General features: G+C 43.8%; 1 protein-coding gene across 1 annotated transcript in view; it reads right to left on the bottom strand.

The window, feature by feature from the left end:
- The window catches only part of LOC138466421 (extracellular calcium-sensing receptor-like), a 193,713-nt gene that overhangs the window by 57,832 nt on the left and 119,354 nt on the right, over nt 1–16,527 (bottom strand). Inside the window, exon 4 of the mRNA XM_069607229.1 lies at nt 7,805–8,635. Coding sequence (XP_069463330.1) covers nt 7,805–8,635 — 831 coding nt within the window. The remainder of the gene's footprint in view (nt 1–7,804; nt 8,636–16,527) is intronic.

Here is a 16,527-nt window from a genome sequence, read left to right as displayed (position 1 = left end):
TACAAGTCTTGTTGCTGCTCTGCCATGTATTGCCTTTTTCTCAAATTGTCTCCAACACGTACCTCCCACACCTGGCAGCGCACCTCCGGACCTTTTCATATTTATTGACACCACCACCCCTGGGACCTCACTCTGCTGCACTTCGCTCAGCTGAATCGATAATCATTACCCATGGAAAAGGGCCAGAACAGTAATCCAACCAGTTGTGCACCAGTATGACAATGGGTGCTTTGGTGTGAAAGGTGATATGGGCAAATTTTATAGATGCTGACGTTCAGCATAACAGTAATAGTAGTCTAGGTGATAAAGTGTGATGCCTCCTGGTGCTGTCAAAGAGGAACCCCATTTTGTGAGGCACCTGTGATGCAGTGAGATGGCGTAAGAAAGTCCTGGGCAAAGGACATAGGAAAGAGAGGTGGCATAGGAGGCCAAGGGAAACATCACCTCCGTTTAAGAGGAGTTGTGAATCAAGCTTTCCAGCATCATCAAGTGGCGACTAGCTTGATGGGAAGCCACTTAAACGGTGCATGGAAGTGAATATCTGCTGGAGTCATAAGAAGTGAGTGATGCTCAAGTGTGTCAATTGAAGCAGAGAGAGAGTTGGTGTTTTTTGTTTAATAATTGTTAGAAACTGTGCATGACCTCCCATGTTCAACTTGGGTCTTTCCTTTCATCTATCTCCACTTGTGGTGTTCCACAGGGGTCCAACCGTTCTCCCTGGCTTTTCAATCAATACATGGCACCCCTCACCCACCACATTGCTGCTCTCTGCTCCAACATTCAATACTATGCGGATGACACTCAGCTCGTTTTCAGGCTCCCCTCTGCCACCTTTTCCCTCTCTCATCTCTGACTGTCCGCAATCCAGGAGTGGTGTGCCACCAATGACCTCTGCCTTAATGTCATTAAGACAGAGATCATCCTTATCAGCACTCCTACTCCCTCCCTTTGGCCCTCTTCCTGATGCCACCTGTGAGACTAAAAAATCAGGGTCATCTTTGACTCCATGCTTTCCTTTTCTCTACACATCTCTGATCCCTCTAAGAAGTCAAAATACCAACTGCACCTCCTCAGAGGTATTCTTCTTTTCCTCTCCTTCCCCCAGAAGCTCACCATCTCCAGAGCTCTGGTTCTCTCTAGGCTGGATTGCGGCAACAGCCTCTTTTTAAAGCTGCCTGCTACCACTCTCTGCCCTCTGCAACTCATCCAGAACAGGACTGCAAGACTTGTCTTTGGTCTCAAGCCCAGAGATTGTATCTCTCCAGCCCTGAAATCTCTTCATTGGCTCCCAGTGGCTGCAAGGATTAAGTTCAAGACCCTCTGCATTGTTCACAAGGCCTTCTGGAACCTGGGTCCACAATATACCTTCAACTCTCCGTTCAGAAATACCTTCATACTCGAGCTCTTCACTCCTCCACCTCCAACTCTCTCAGGGTCAGTCACTTCTCCAAGCAACAAGTAGGTAGTAGATCTCTTTCTTCGACTGGGGCCTCCCCCTGGAACAGCCTCCCTGCCTCTCTGAAACTTGAGGATAACCATCTTCAGTTATTGAAGCACCTCAAGACCTTCCTCTTTGCTTCTGCCTTCTCTCTTCCTCTCCCCTGCTGATCTGTCTGTTTTCTGCACTGGGCACTTGGCTACCTTCTGAATTTGGGCCCAGATCCCTGCCCACCCAGCTGCATACCATCACTGCCTCCTGGCAACCTTTTGCACTTGAGTCAGTATCTGCAAACACCCTGCAGGACCCGTACCCGCACTTATTAGATACCTGTTGTCTTCGCTTAATTTTTGCACTTGCTGCATGTTGGCCGCACTACCTGTTTTTGTTTTGATCACATGTTCAGAACTTCCCACTCCTCCCCTACCCTTTGCACTTTCCTCTTCCCTATCCCCTGCACTTGCACGTTCTCAATGTCATTGGGCCTAGTAAGATTGTTGTTTTGTCCTCCCTTGTACCCCTCCCTTGTCTCGTCGCGTTGCTTCTTGAAACACTTGTGTATGGGTGCGATATAAATAGAATATGATATATCATACATCATATCATGCATTTTCAAAATGTGTATTTATTTAATGGACCATGTAGCACACCCACCTCAAAGAGTTTCTTGATACTGAGTGGATAGTAGGGTTAGCGTACTGCCTATAGTGAACTGCTAGGTTAGCCGGGAAACAAGTCTTCAGCTTTCAATGGAACCTTAGAGAGTTTACCTGAACTCTGAGTGAGGCCGAATATTCCAGATGTAGAGGGCCCCTCTTCGCCCACTGTTACATTTTCACATTCACACAGGGAATGCTATACAGTTCTTCATTGGCGGAACACATAGTTCCATTAAGCGGACACCCGCTAACCTTTATAATTATTTCTATTTTTCATTTATAAAGTGCACAAATAGCCCGTAGGCATTGAGGCACTGTTACCGAAACCAGTTACTTGCAATACAGACAGAAGAGACAGTAAGGAAAAGTAGATAGAACATAATGAGAATCTTGCTAGGCAAACAGCCATGTTTTGAGGGTTCTTCTGAATACCTAGTATGACAGTTCTGCTCTTAATGTGGGCGGCAAGGAGGTCCACTGCTTAGCTGCTATGTAGGGGAAAGCTCAGGCCCCCAACTTTGGACTTTTTGATTTTCGGTTGGCAGTAACGATGCCCATACAGGGTCTTGGTTGACCTCAATGACTGGGATCTGGTGATTTTCTGAGATAGGTAGGGAGGAGTCATTTTGGATAAGCATTTATGAGTGATGGACATAGTTTTGAAGATAATCTGTCTACGGATTTGGAGCCAGCGAGTTGCTCTTCTCACAGCTGGTATGTGTTCCCATTTGGGAATATTGTGGGCTGCTCTAAGGGCATTATTTTGAATGACTTGCATTTTCTGTAGGTTTTTAGAGGAGGTTCCAGTGAAGAGAATGTAACAGTAGTCAAGTCTAGACCCGATGACTGCTTGCACTATAGACAACCGGCTGACCGTGGATTGGAAGTGCCTTGAGGCATTTCACAGTTTTAGTTGTGTAGGCTGAAGAGGATGCAATGGCGTGCACCTGGAGAGGGTAGCGTCAATGTATACACCAAGTGTTTTCACTGTGGAGGATACAGGGACCTGGATGTCGTCAATTAAGGCTGCATATTGATTGCTACATTTTTTAAGTACCGCAGATGGACCTACTAGGAGGATTGCTGTCTTATCCCCATTCAAAGAAAGATGGTTCTCAGCCATCAGTCAGCGTTGAGGGTGTTGGAATCTTCATAATAGTTGGTGTATGCTATGCCAATAGAGTCCAGGATGGAAGTCTTGTAAAAATGTAATAGAGCATGGGGGAGATGCAAGAGCCTTGTGGTAAACCACAGGAGTTGGGTCTGGGAGGGGCACAGGTGTTCTCCGCAAACAATCTCATAACTATCCCCTCCAGAAAGGAGGTTATCAATGGGGTAGCTTCTGGGGTGAAGTGGTGGCATAGAATGTTGTGGTCCACCAGATCAAATGCGGCTAATACATCAAGGTGTCGGCTTACCCTCATCCCTGATCATTTGATTCTTCAAGTCCAGCAATGCCAATTCCATGCCATGTCCTGGGTGGAAACCAGATTGGCACATTCTCAGGATATAGTTGGATTCAAGGTAGGGCGGAACCTGTAAGTATTCAGCTAGGTCCAGAATTTTCAACAAGATGGGTAGAGTCGTGATAGGGCTAAAATCCTGGGCACTTCAGGGTCTAGTGAGGATTTTTTAATAGCAGAAGTACTGCTGAGAAGGGGGCAGCCCCGTTCCATCCCCCTAACTGCGTTAGAGTGATGCAAGATGCATTCGAAGCACTATGGTGGGCAAGTGGGGAGAGGGGACCACCTCTCAATACAAAGGACCCCACTTCAATATAATCAGATATAATCAACCCACAAAGTGTAGCGCAGGGTGCAAGCTGCATCACTATTTTGCATAGATATTAGTAATCATAGGTAGAAAGGAAGGCCTGTATGCACTAGGCCCACTTGGCCCAAATTGCAGGACGAGGGAAATCGGTAGAAATGCCCGAGCTCCCATGAGGACAGCCCACACCCCCAACCACCACAAGGCCTATTCATTTTTCTAACAGTGTTGCAAAGATGAGGTGTTTACATAGTCGCCAACCAAGGCTGTGATCACAGACCGATGCCTGGTGTGCATGTTATCTCACACTGGCCAAAGCATGACCCGGCCCATCCCCAGGCAACTACAAGTTAGAGCCCATATCTGACTAAACCTTAGGATCCCTGAATTCCATGGTACCAAGAGCCCTTTGACCACTAACCCCAAAGTAACAAGTCCTGAAATGTTCAAAGAAGATGGACAGGGCACATTGTTGAGCAACACGAGCGTGATTTGTATTGAGAGGTGCAGGGAGGGATACATTATAGTTCGAAATGAGGGCAGATACCTTGGAGCTGGATGGAAATTTGAAATTTGTGAAATTTGTTTGTGAAGGTTAGAGTGTCCCAGAACCTCCTTTGTTTCTATCTTAAGGCCTGCAAGGTGCGCAGTATAGTGATGAAGTAGCATTAGTCAGAAGTGTAGTTAATTTGTTCTTTGACGTGTGAAGAAGATGATCACTGCAGCACTCACGTGATGGAAGACATGCCGACTGGGCTGGCACCAATGACCTGGCATCTCTTATGGAGCAGGTGGATCATGTATAGGCACACAACAAACAGGTGAGCAGGTTTTTACTGTATGTATTGCATCATCTATTGCAATGTTTTCCTTTATAAGATTCTGCTTGTACTACCTTTCGGCAGAACATTCTTAGCAGCAGAATTCTTTGCTGTTGCTCTCATCTTCATGTGAGATTAAAACCTGTTATCCTTTCAAGATCAACTTGGGCCTTTCTTCCCTAGCGGGCTGTATTCTCTCTGGTGTGAGCATTTAGGGGTGTGCCTTCAGTACCCACACTTCTTTGAGGCTGGAGGCTACTGTTGCTCTAGTGAATGAGGCATTGATGAAGGCGGAGATACATGGTGCCAAAGTTTCCTAGCAGTCTTTTATGATGGTGGCAGAACACACAACCCGTTTGCATCTGGAGGGTTTGAGGCTGTTTGTGATGCCAAGGACTTCTGGTTCATAGATTTCTCTGAATGGGAATGGTGGGATTGTAGGGATCACGGAAGTGGGAAAGGAGTCCACTTCTGAGACATGGGGCGGAGTGTGCAAGCTTGCTGGATTGGTGAGGATTTTATCATTCAGGGTGTCCATTTTCTTGAGCATGGCCTTAGTGCAACAAGCTTCATCTTTGATCTGGAAGGGGGTGGGGGTGGCAGGGGTTTCAAGTTCCCTGAGGATGGTGAAAATGTGTCTGGTGTCGGACTTGGCATTGGTGATTCTGGCATTATAGGCAGAGGATTTGGCAACAGAAATGGCTTGTTTGTATGACTTTGCTATCTTAGAGTAGTCTAGTCATAGGCTGTCAGATAGGTGCATCTTCCATGTCGACTCAGCCAAGCGTTTTTTATTGCTAAGCTCAAGGAGGTCTGGGGAGAACCAAGAGTTGGAATGTTTTGCAAGTTTGACTTTGAGAGGAGCTAGCAGGGTGTTTACAGCTTTGTGAATGTAGAGGCATAACAATCTGCCAAGATAGTAAGATCCTTTGAGACGAAAGACTTTAGGTTACGTGAATCTAGAAGGAGAAGGATGCCTTTCTTAGTGACCTTATGAGAGCTACTCACCAACACTGGTGGTAGGGGTTTAGAGGTAGGTTTCAGTTTCTTGGGGTGGAGAATGATGAAGTCGATTATTTTATGGTCAACCCATGGACAGGGGCAGTTAGAGCTGATAGAGATGGAGCATTTAAGCTCTGCGATCTGAAATAGCTTGCAATCCTTAGCATGAGTGGGGCTGTAAGAGCGATGACAAAAGCCTAACGCTATGAGGGAGTTAGCGAAAGAGGCAGCCTGAGGATCCTCTAGGTCATTAAGCTTAGGTTGAGGTCGCCTAGGAGGAGGATTTTCAAGGAGACCTCCAAGGACATGAGGAGGGTTGTTTAGAAATTCAAGGTTAAGTCTGGGGGGTGGGGTTGTAGACAAGATGGATAGTGATGGTGCTAATATGTGAGGTAGACAACTTAATGGAGAGGATGTCATCATTTCCTTCAAGGGAGGATTTGAATGGCCTTTTTGGGATGGAAACTTTCGCCACAATGGAAAACCCACCTTATCTGGCATTGATCCAGTCCTTACGGAAGATGGTATAGCCTAGGGGAGAGCTAGAGAGAGGTTTGAACTGGAGGCCTCATGAAGACATGGTTCACAAATGACTAGGGCATCAAGGTTTCTAGAGGTGATATGGTCATTGATGTCTAGCGCATGAGCTGGTACTGAGCGGGCGTTAATCAATAGTCCTAGTAATGTTGGATGAGTTTGGAAGTGACCCTTTGTGTGGTACAGGCTGATTGCTTGGTGTTAGTCCTGTGACAGTGGCCTTGACAGGTGATCAAGGTGTATCAGCAGCATGGCTATTGATGGTCATGGCATGGCAGTCCAGCAGTGATGTAGAGTGGGGTGCGACGTAGAATGGAGCATTAGGCATGCTGCAATTACTGGTAGGAGCAGGGCTGGCTTGCAGTAGTACTGTGCTAGGGATCCCAAAGGAGACCAGGCACAGTTGGCAAAAATTGGTTGTATATTAACACAGGGAAATGTGTCAGTAGAGTCATGTTTGTGGCATCAAGGGCAGATACAATCGGCATACAGCAATTAATCAATATAGCAGGTAAATCTGGCAGTAATGCAGAGTTCTTGGCATCTTGATGGGGGCAGGTACAACTGGCACATAGCAGTTACATGTTAGAGCAGGGAAATTCGGAGGTAATACAATGTTCATGGAATCAGGAGGGGGCAGGTACAATTGGCACATAGCTGATACGTGTTAGAGCATGGCAATCTGGCAGTGATGCAGTCTTCTTGGCAACAGGAGGGGCACAGGTACAATTGGCACATAGCAGTTACATGTAAGAACAGGGCCAACTGGCCATATTACAATGGTCAAGGCATCATGATTCCTTGGTGACGCAGGGCAGTGGCAAACTGGCAACAAAATAAGGTTCTCAGCACCTTGAAGGGAATCAGGTGAAGTTGGCACACAAGTTATTATTCCTGCTTAGCGCAGGGCAGTCTACTGATGCACAGGAGGAGGCATCATAGGGGGAACCAAGTATGGTTTGCATCCCTGTAGTACAGTGGTCTTCAAACTTGTTTGGCCTGGGTGGGGTGTCCAAATGTTATGTAGCCACTCATGTCCACAGGGTCCTAACGGGTAACTATTCAAAATGTGGCGCAGATTGGTGAAACAGTGTGGGATTTTATAAGGAACAATGATTCACCAAGCCACAAACGCACAAACAAATTCAGAGTTTTGCTGAAATCCAGGGAAAGGGGTGAGGTGACCAGATGTCATGTAGCCAGTAATGTCTGAAGCGTACTAACAGGTAATGCAAAATGTGCTGTAGAATTGTATAAGGAACAACACTTTTCCACAAACGCACAAACAACCTTTGAGATATAGATGAAGGAAGGTTATTTAGGAATTTTTAACATTCACTAGCAGAGTCCAGCAACTTTTTTTGACATGATTTCGAAAAAGGATTTTCTGGAAATCTTTGGATAGTTTACTCATGCTTTTCAGAGCTTGACTTCTTTTGTGCAGGATACCCAAAATCACAAATGTAGAGACTCATTCCCTGCCTTATGTACACATTTCATTCACTTTACATTAATGAGGCTTGCGTCAAAGTATAATAATCTCTGTGCATATAAATTAGAAGAATATTAAGGCGTACCTGCCAATGTTTTAAATTCAAAATATCTGCACAGGATCCATCATCGAAAGGGCCATTGCCCGGCCGGCAAGACATCAGATCGTGCAATGCCATTGCAATGGCATAAACTGCTGTGTAGACATTGTAGGTGAATCGAAAACTAGTGACATATTTGTGGTTAATATACACACTTTCTAGGCTCTCAACACCAGTGCACAGTTTTTCCATGTCAGCCTGTGAATTCAATGGGTTTGTCTGGTTCATCCATTTGCATCCAAATGCTTCTTCCCAGAACTCTCTGATAAACATATAATCTGGGGTCCGGAAAGGACTAAGGCTGCTGAGATAATTCTGAACGCCTGGCATATCCCCACTGTGGCTTTGGAACCCAATGGTACCACTCAGAATCTTTGAGTATTTTCCCATTGAAAACAGAGAAGATGTTGACCAACCCTCACTTGCGATCCATATCTTTCCAGTTACATTCTGCATCACTAGCTCATCCAGCAAAGGGGTCATTTCATGATCTGTGGCAAAGAGGACGATGACCACAGCTGTAGAGCTTTTGATAACTTTCACAATGTGGAAAGCATTCTTGTCAGCTAGTCTTGTTACAATGTTTTCTGAAAAGGCCACACAGCCCTGACCCTTGGCAAGTTCTTCTTGAAGTATACGGAGGCCTTCCTGGCCATAGTCATCATCCATAGCTACAAGACCAACCCATGTCCAGCCAAAATGCATCACCAGATCAGCTAGCCCACGAGACTGGAATTCATCACTGGGGATGGTCCGGAAGAAGGAAGGGAACTGTTTTCGGTCACTCAGGTGTGGATGTGTAGAAGCATAGCTGATCTAGTAAGGGAGAAAAAACAAGATTAAGCAGATAAATCTTTTCAAACAAATGTTTTTAATTTGTAGGCGCAATGCGATGGTGTGAAGGCATACCAGGCTAGAGACAGATATAAACAGGCAAGGTGACACTCATTACTAGGCCAGGGTTGGACCATCTATGCTCTCCCTCTTCCACATTCCAGCTGCAAAGGAAGAGCGTGATAGACAACCTAAAATTTACTGAAGACACTCTGGAACACATAATTAAACAGGAGAGTCTTTAGTCCTGATTTCCTTGATATTATCACACAAATTAAAGAACCCTTAAATATTACATTCTGGCTTCTCACAGACCAACATCAACAAGGTAAATCTTGCCACCTACATGTACATTAATCCCTACCTCCTGTGGGTCATATGTAGCCTACCCACCCTATCCTCAAAGCAATCACTGGAAGAGAACCTGGGGTGGGTATTCAGGACCATCCCCCTCCCACAGCCCTCTTGCCAGCTGCCCAAATACAAGTGGAGGTAGTATATAGATTTTTGGCTGTCCAGGTTAACCTTAAGCATGTCACCTTACATATTTATCATCCTCACTTTCCAGGCTACCTCGTGACACCACTCTTTACTGTTCATGCCCTCTTGTCATTTAACCTTAGCTGATCTTGTACATAACCGATTATCCTATTCTGTACAACTAGATAAACACCATACATAAAATTCAATAGACACTTATGCATATAACTATTTAGGTAGGCCTCCTGAAATCACACACTACTTTCTAAGATGTTAATGCCTATACAATCTTCTTGAATCAGTCATGTTCATGCATAAGTCCATTTGGTCCAGTCCCAGTGGCTTCCTTACTCAGTGTGGTTGTGCTGGGCTCAGCATGCATGTTCTCCTAACCCTGTGCTGCTTTGTGCAGTATCACCACCAATTAAGGGACCATAGACCCCCTTCCTACAACCCTAAGAACAATTGCTTCCCTAATAGACTCATGGTGTAAGAATAGTAGTATACTGAATCAAGATCACTTTCCCAGTAATGTGACTAGAAAGATCCCCAAAGACTCACAAGAGAGGTAAAAAATCATTATTGTGATAAGGCAGAAGAATGAAGGAATGAGGATTACCTGTAAGAACCACATACAGCAGTGAAGTCTTTCCCCTACTCCTATCGGCAAGAGCCAGTATAAAAGCAAGGAAAGACTCAGGAAGTGTGAGAGAGGCCCTCCCTGGAGGAACTGGTTGCAGTATAAGTTTGTTGCAGATGAAGGGGCAGTTGTCTGCTGTTCCAGAGGAGAGAAAAGGGAACCCTTACACTGAACACCATGCGGAGAACTGGGGACTACTGGGGAAACCCCAGGAACTGTTGTGGTCCCCAAAAGAGGGGTGAAACTCTAGGCACCAGTAGTGTGCTACAGGGAAGCTGTAAGCTCCCTCACTGGGACAGTTCTCCTGCTCAAGGAGGGAGAAAGATACCGGGAAGTGAGAGACGCTGCTTGGAGGAGTCTTATCCTCTCAGTGTTGACTGAGGGATCACAGGGCTGGTGGGAGGTCCGTGGATGCAACTGGCTCACAGTAGAAACTGAGGTGGTTTGTGGCAGAGGGAAAGTCACAAGAGAAAGAGTCAGAAAGGTTACCTGGTGTACGTTAGTATCTAACGGCAGCCTATGTACTGTTTGAGCCCAATGACAGCCAGAGCAGGTTAGTTGGCACCACAAGGATCACAAAAGCCATGGAGCAGAGTTGGTAAACCCAGAGAAAGGCACAGGATTCTGAAGAGCTTCTGCAGGCTTGCTGCGGGAGAGACAATGCACGCCATAGAGAGCCAGTGAGTCCACCCAAGGGAAGCAGGGCCACCAAGGTACTTTGGCAAGCCTACCTAAGGCAAACACAAGGGAATAAAACATATTAGAGAATCAATATCTCTTAAAAAGAATCATTTTGTGAGGCAAAGCCTGTGAGAGGTCAAGGGAGGAGAAGAATCCCGCTCACCTTGTGAACCTTTGCAGAACCATATTAGTAGTGAGTCTAGGACTCACACCAAAGGAAGGCAAAGCCTCAGAGTGGTTAAGAGGGGAGATGAAACCCCCTCACCTCATGAACGTTTGCAAAACCTTAACAGGTACGAGTATGGGGACCCAGACACAGTGGGAACAAAGACTGAGAGATTAAGGGGATAGAAAGTACTTTTGCAAAACCAAAAGTCTGCAAGTATGTAAAGTGTATTCCTATGAGGTGAGAAAGACCTGGCAGTAGGGCATACCAGCAGAAGCAAGTTAAACGTGTGCTCATATGAGAAAGCCCTGGCAGGAGAGTATACCAGGATATGTCAAGTTGAACAGTGTGTTAAGTACATCAGATGAGGAAGTCCTTATTAGGATACATCAGGAATAGCCAATGACTGAATTGAAGGCATCTTAGAGAGGAGAACAAAACTGGCAGGAGGGTACACCAGGTATCCTACCAAGATTAAGATTAACAGCAAGTTGTTATTTTATACCAGTTGTTTTGTTGACCAAAATAAACTCAAGGATACTGATATCTCTAAAAGTGTAAAGTACAGTGATGAATCATAGGGGAAGGGAACAACCCCCTGGAGCTGAGAAATGTATCCATTAGGAACCCTTTATGTTAGAGTTATGCGTGTTCATTTCGAACTTGTACATTTGTGTACTTTCAAGTCCAAAGACATTTCCCTTTCACCATAGAGTTCATTTTGTTAGAATGGGAGTGTCAGAATAGTACTTTGGACACAGGACCTTTTGCTTTGTACATCTTGACAATAGACAGACCCTTAATTTTATGTTAGGTAGGGGCAGAGAGGCATTCTCCAACCTCATTTATGTTTCTATAAAAGTGTACGTCCAAAATCATGAACCCCTTGCGTCCATCTTTCATTTCTTTCAACTCACAGTATAGTATAATGCATATGCTATACCACCAGTCCGATAGCACAGCGAGTAGAGTGCTTGCTTTGACATCTGTGCAGAGCCTGCTGGTGCAGGTTCAAATCCTGGCAGGGCCAAACTCATCCTTCTGAGGTTAATAAATGACCACCACACACCGTGGGTAATAAGAAGCATCGCTCAGATACCTGAGGATTCGTAGCACTATATAAATGCAAAATTATTATTATATACACATACACTATATAAAAGGCTTTAAAACTAATCATTAGTGCACTTGTCTTTTGCCACATTTATCTTTCCCTTGCGTCAATAAGGTAAAGAACCAACCCCATGGTATCAAGGCACCAACTGGGTCACGAATTACAAGAATCCTTTGCATGGTGTTGTAAGATCAAAGAGACATAGGGGGTCATTATGAGGTAGGCGGTAAGGGGTTAACGGAGCGGAAAAGGTACCAGAGCCGTCAACCCCTTACGGCCCTATTACGAGGTCTGCTTGCGGGAACCCACTAAGGACTCCTGGCTTTACCAGGCGTCCTTAGCGGGTCCCGCAAGCAGACCAGCATGCTAACAACGGGCCGGTTATTAATGCGTCCGTTGTTAGCATGCTCCCCATTCCCATTTGAGCCCTATGGGGACTCGAATGGGAATGGGGATGTACTTGGTCCGGGTTCCTTGAATGAGGAATTACCAGGCCACCCAAGGTCGGAATGGCCCGGTAATTCTTCATTTGAGGAAACCAGACCTGGTACCCGGTAAGGGGTTAGCCATGACACTAATAGCGGCATGGTTACCACCTTGTAATGACCCCCATAGTGTCTGAACCAATACAGTACCTGGGAAAGAATTCTGGTGGAATCATTTCAACACAGACCTTATGGAAGAGCTATATTTCTGTGGGAGAATGGTTACCCTGCCTTAATTTAAGAGCACACTGATGGGCTCTCACCATTTAATTACACCGCTGTGTGCTGCTTTTTGCACATACAGCTAGCAAGAGAGTAAATACCAAAAGAACTATTGTCACTTATTTATTTTAGAAAAATTGTATTCAGTGTACAAAAATAATAATAATAAAAGCTGCTGAAATCAGCTAAACCAAACATATACATTACAATATTTAAATCACAAAGAATGTTTTGAACAACAATATTTACAAAAACACTTCAACAAATTTGACTAGGGATTAGTATGCAGTGACTGTGCATGATACTTCTTGACATATATCAAAACACCAAAATAGGAACACAAAATAATAAATGTACGTCTGTACTGCAGACTTTATTCTGTATTGATTATTTCGACTCCGGACCAGATTTTTTAGTTGTGCGAGTCTCAATTGCATTACTGATATTCAGTGTCGTTTTGTTTATGGGAATACCAAAACAACGTAACATTAGGTATTTTCGCTCGTGTCGACACGTGTTTCGGTTCTTTACTTGTGATATACTTGTTCTCACGTGTTCACAATGTTGATTATTAGGGCCATCTTCAGGACATATATCTAATTCTATTTCAGGATGAGTCAGTTGGCAATCCCACTGCTCACACTTCCTATAATATAAAAACAATACATCCATTTCAGATCATGGTCAGACATCTCTCCTACATATACTTTTCATGGTCATATTAGCATCTTAGCAATTAAAACGGTGTGCTACCATTCATTAAGGCAGATAACATAGGTCATTTTGAGGCGATTCATTCCAGTCTGAGTACTTTTGCCCAATTTCTTCTGTATGATAACGGCTACTTTTTCCACCATTGAGTAGATATATGAATTACCTCCAACAAACTTTGACACACTCCCACCGAGATAGATATCAAGGAACGGTAGACACACCCACAATCCATACAAAAGCCAGCTTTGGTGTCAACATCATGAACACGTGGGTATAAGTGTATCATGAGTAAAGAGCCAAAACATGTGTTAAACTGAGAGAAAAACCTTACATTACGTTTCTTTGGTGTTCACACAAACAAAAAGACACTGATATGATAGTTTGTTTATATAGCGCCTATACACAATGTGTTTCAAAGCGCTTCAAGGCAAAGGAGGGAACAAGGGAAAGATCAATGACGTTCTTACGGGCCATGAACAGTAACAATGTGAAATTAACTATCGGACTCGTTCTGACGACTTATCAGACAGTGCAAGAGCTAAGACATGATAAGGAAGGAAAGGGGAAAGTGGGAAGGAAATGGAAACACACACGTTTCCAGAAACAGACACGTCAGATTGTACTAGGCCTGACAACATTTCTGGTAGAGCCTGAGAAAAACAGAATAGCAGTAAAGCTAATTAAACTCGTGCAACTAGAAAACCTGATCTGGAGTCGAAGAAATCAATGCAAAATAAAGTCTGCAGCACAGACTTCTATTTATTATTTTTGGTTCCTATTTCAGTGCTTTGCTATATATCAAGAAGTATCATGCACAGTCACTGCATACTAATCCCCAGTCACATTTGTCATTGTTTTTGTAAATACTGTTGTCTAAAACATTCTTTGTGACTTAAATATTGTAAATGCATATGTTTGGTTTAGCTGACTTCCCCTGTCCCCCACAGGTTCCATGCCTTAATATCGGCGCAAAAATATGGCGATATGTTTGTATTGCGATATTTGTGCGGGGATATTAACACATGGAACAAAAGTACCCAACTGATTGACTGACCTTATTGAAGAGCCATAACTTAAAAGCACCTTTCATCAGGGGAATATTACGTCTCCAATGATATGATATGATATGATAGTTTATTTATATAGCGCCTATACACAATGTGTTACAAAGCGCTTCAAGGCAAAGGAGGGAACATGAGAAAATACAATGACATTCTTACAGGTCATGAACAGTAAGGATGTGAAATTAACTATCTTACTCGGCCTGACCACATTTCAGATAGTGCAAGAGCTAAGACATATATAAGGAAGGGAGGGGGAGAGTGGGAAGGAAATGGAAACAGACAGGTGACTACCGTACTAGGCCTGACGACATTTCTGGTAGAGCCAGAGAAAAACAAGAGTTGAGGGAGAGGGGTGCAGAAAGGTAGGGAAGGAACAAAACAAGCGACTATCATACTAGGCCTGACAACATTTCAGATTGTGCTGGAGGGGGGGGTGGGGAGAAGACAGACGAGGTTGCTATCATACTAGGCCCAGGGGCAATTCCGATAGAGTAAGAGCATAGAAGAAAGTAAGGGGAGGAGATAGGAAAAGGGAGAAGGGAAAGGAGGAGAGAACAAAGAGCTAGCAGTCAAAAGAGTGGAGAAGCAAGATAGGAGAGTGGATACAATTGAAGAAGTCAGTAGTAACACATAATGTTGCAAGCCATGATACAAGATGAAGCTGGGAACAGAGTGATTCAGGGGCACCATGAGTAAAAGATGCAAAGGAAGTCCAGCATGAGAGTTGAGAAAGGGTGATATACTGTGAATGAATGAAGTCCATAAAAGTCAAATCCAGCATTGGCCACAAGACGGTGATGGTGAAACCAGAGGACAGACTCCTGCAGAAGTAGGCTGGAGGAGACAGGGGGAGCATAAATAGACTGTTCCAGAGAGATTCACTCAAGACCACAGTGTTTAGGATTATTTTGAGTATTTAGAGATGTAGCTGTTTCAAGCAATGTGTTGCCTTTTTCTTCACACTAACTTCTGCATTCTTAGAAGTCTGCCTTTTCTGACTGAAGAAGAAATTAGGGAGACTTTCAAAGTGAGAAAAGTGTGTATGTTGTGATCGTATGCTCTATCGAGAGGCCGGGGATCATAGAGATCTGACACCAATGACACCTGTTTAGGACAGTCGATAATACAGTCAAAAGAAATGCACATTAATATACATATCACATAAATAGCAATCATGAACAAAGAGAGACTTGCCATAAATGTAGGATAGAGTTGAATTTAGCATGCTGATGCACTGATATTGGAATTCAAGCTAGACAAAAAATATAATGAACACAATTATTGACATTTTGTTTCTGTGTCAAGCAATTAAATAACACTTGTTTTGATAATACGGTGTAGTATTCATAACAAAAACATATCAAGAGAAACACATTCATTCAATCTTATGAACTGTATATTACAAAAAGTAATGTTATTTCAAATGAATTATCCCTGGACTATCATGAAATCCATAAACCTGTCTCCATGCATCAGCACGTGTTACACACAGCTTTCCCATGAGGCCGACTTCTTGAGGATTTTCTGAAAATAAACAATTGGTTTTTCAATATTATCTGTGCTTCAGTAACATTTTCAGCAACCAAATTCATGAAATACCTAGAAGTCTGCCATAGTGTCTTCAATGATGCCCATTGTGTGGAGCATAATTGTATTACAATATAATTCTGATGCCGGTATTAAACTGGTTTGATTGGTTTATTATCTCTACCTTTCTGGAGCCACCTTCTATGTTCATCTGGTATTTTCTTACCTCTCTCTTTTCCTCCCATGATTGTTCTTTCTTCCTCTATTAATTATACAATATGGAACATATGATCTTTATGCTTATTCGGTTTTGGAAACCATCCTTCAGCTTCATCTCCATGTTCTTTGTATGACTGAAACCTGGTTCACTTCATCTAACTCTGTAACCCCTGCTGCCCTCTCCTCTACTTCATCTTCCTTTCCACACAGCACCACTCCTTTGGAAATGGTGGGGGTATTTGTATACTTTTCTCCTCTTCTCTTACTCCAGATAATGTCAGGCCCAATCGTCCCTCCTTTCCTACTGTTAGGGAGATGTATAATTGCTATGCTTCATACCCTCTCCTAGTGAGACCCCCAGCACTTTTTGCTGGACTTCTGGACCCTTTTCTGAAATCCTGAATGAGTGGAGCTTTTTTCAACTCATTCATTCTTATGGAGTCTTCTTTTGGAACACTATTCTTTGTATTGTGCCTAGCCTATGGAGTCTAATGCCCTCCATAACACTTAACGGCATCCACATTTCACTATTGCAGCACACAGCTCATTATGGGCATTGTTG

The sequence above is a fragment of the Ambystoma mexicanum genome, chromosome 1p (assembly GCF_040938575.1).
Source record: "Ambystoma mexicanum isolate Mex_15411 chromosome 1p, UKY_AmexF1_1, whole genome shotgun sequence".
Lineage (NCBI taxonomy): Eukaryota > Metazoa > Chordata > Amphibia > Caudata > Ambystomatidae > Ambystoma > Ambystoma mexicanum.
Note: the sequence above shows the minus strand (reverse complement) of the source record. Positions and strands in the feature narration are given on the sequence as shown.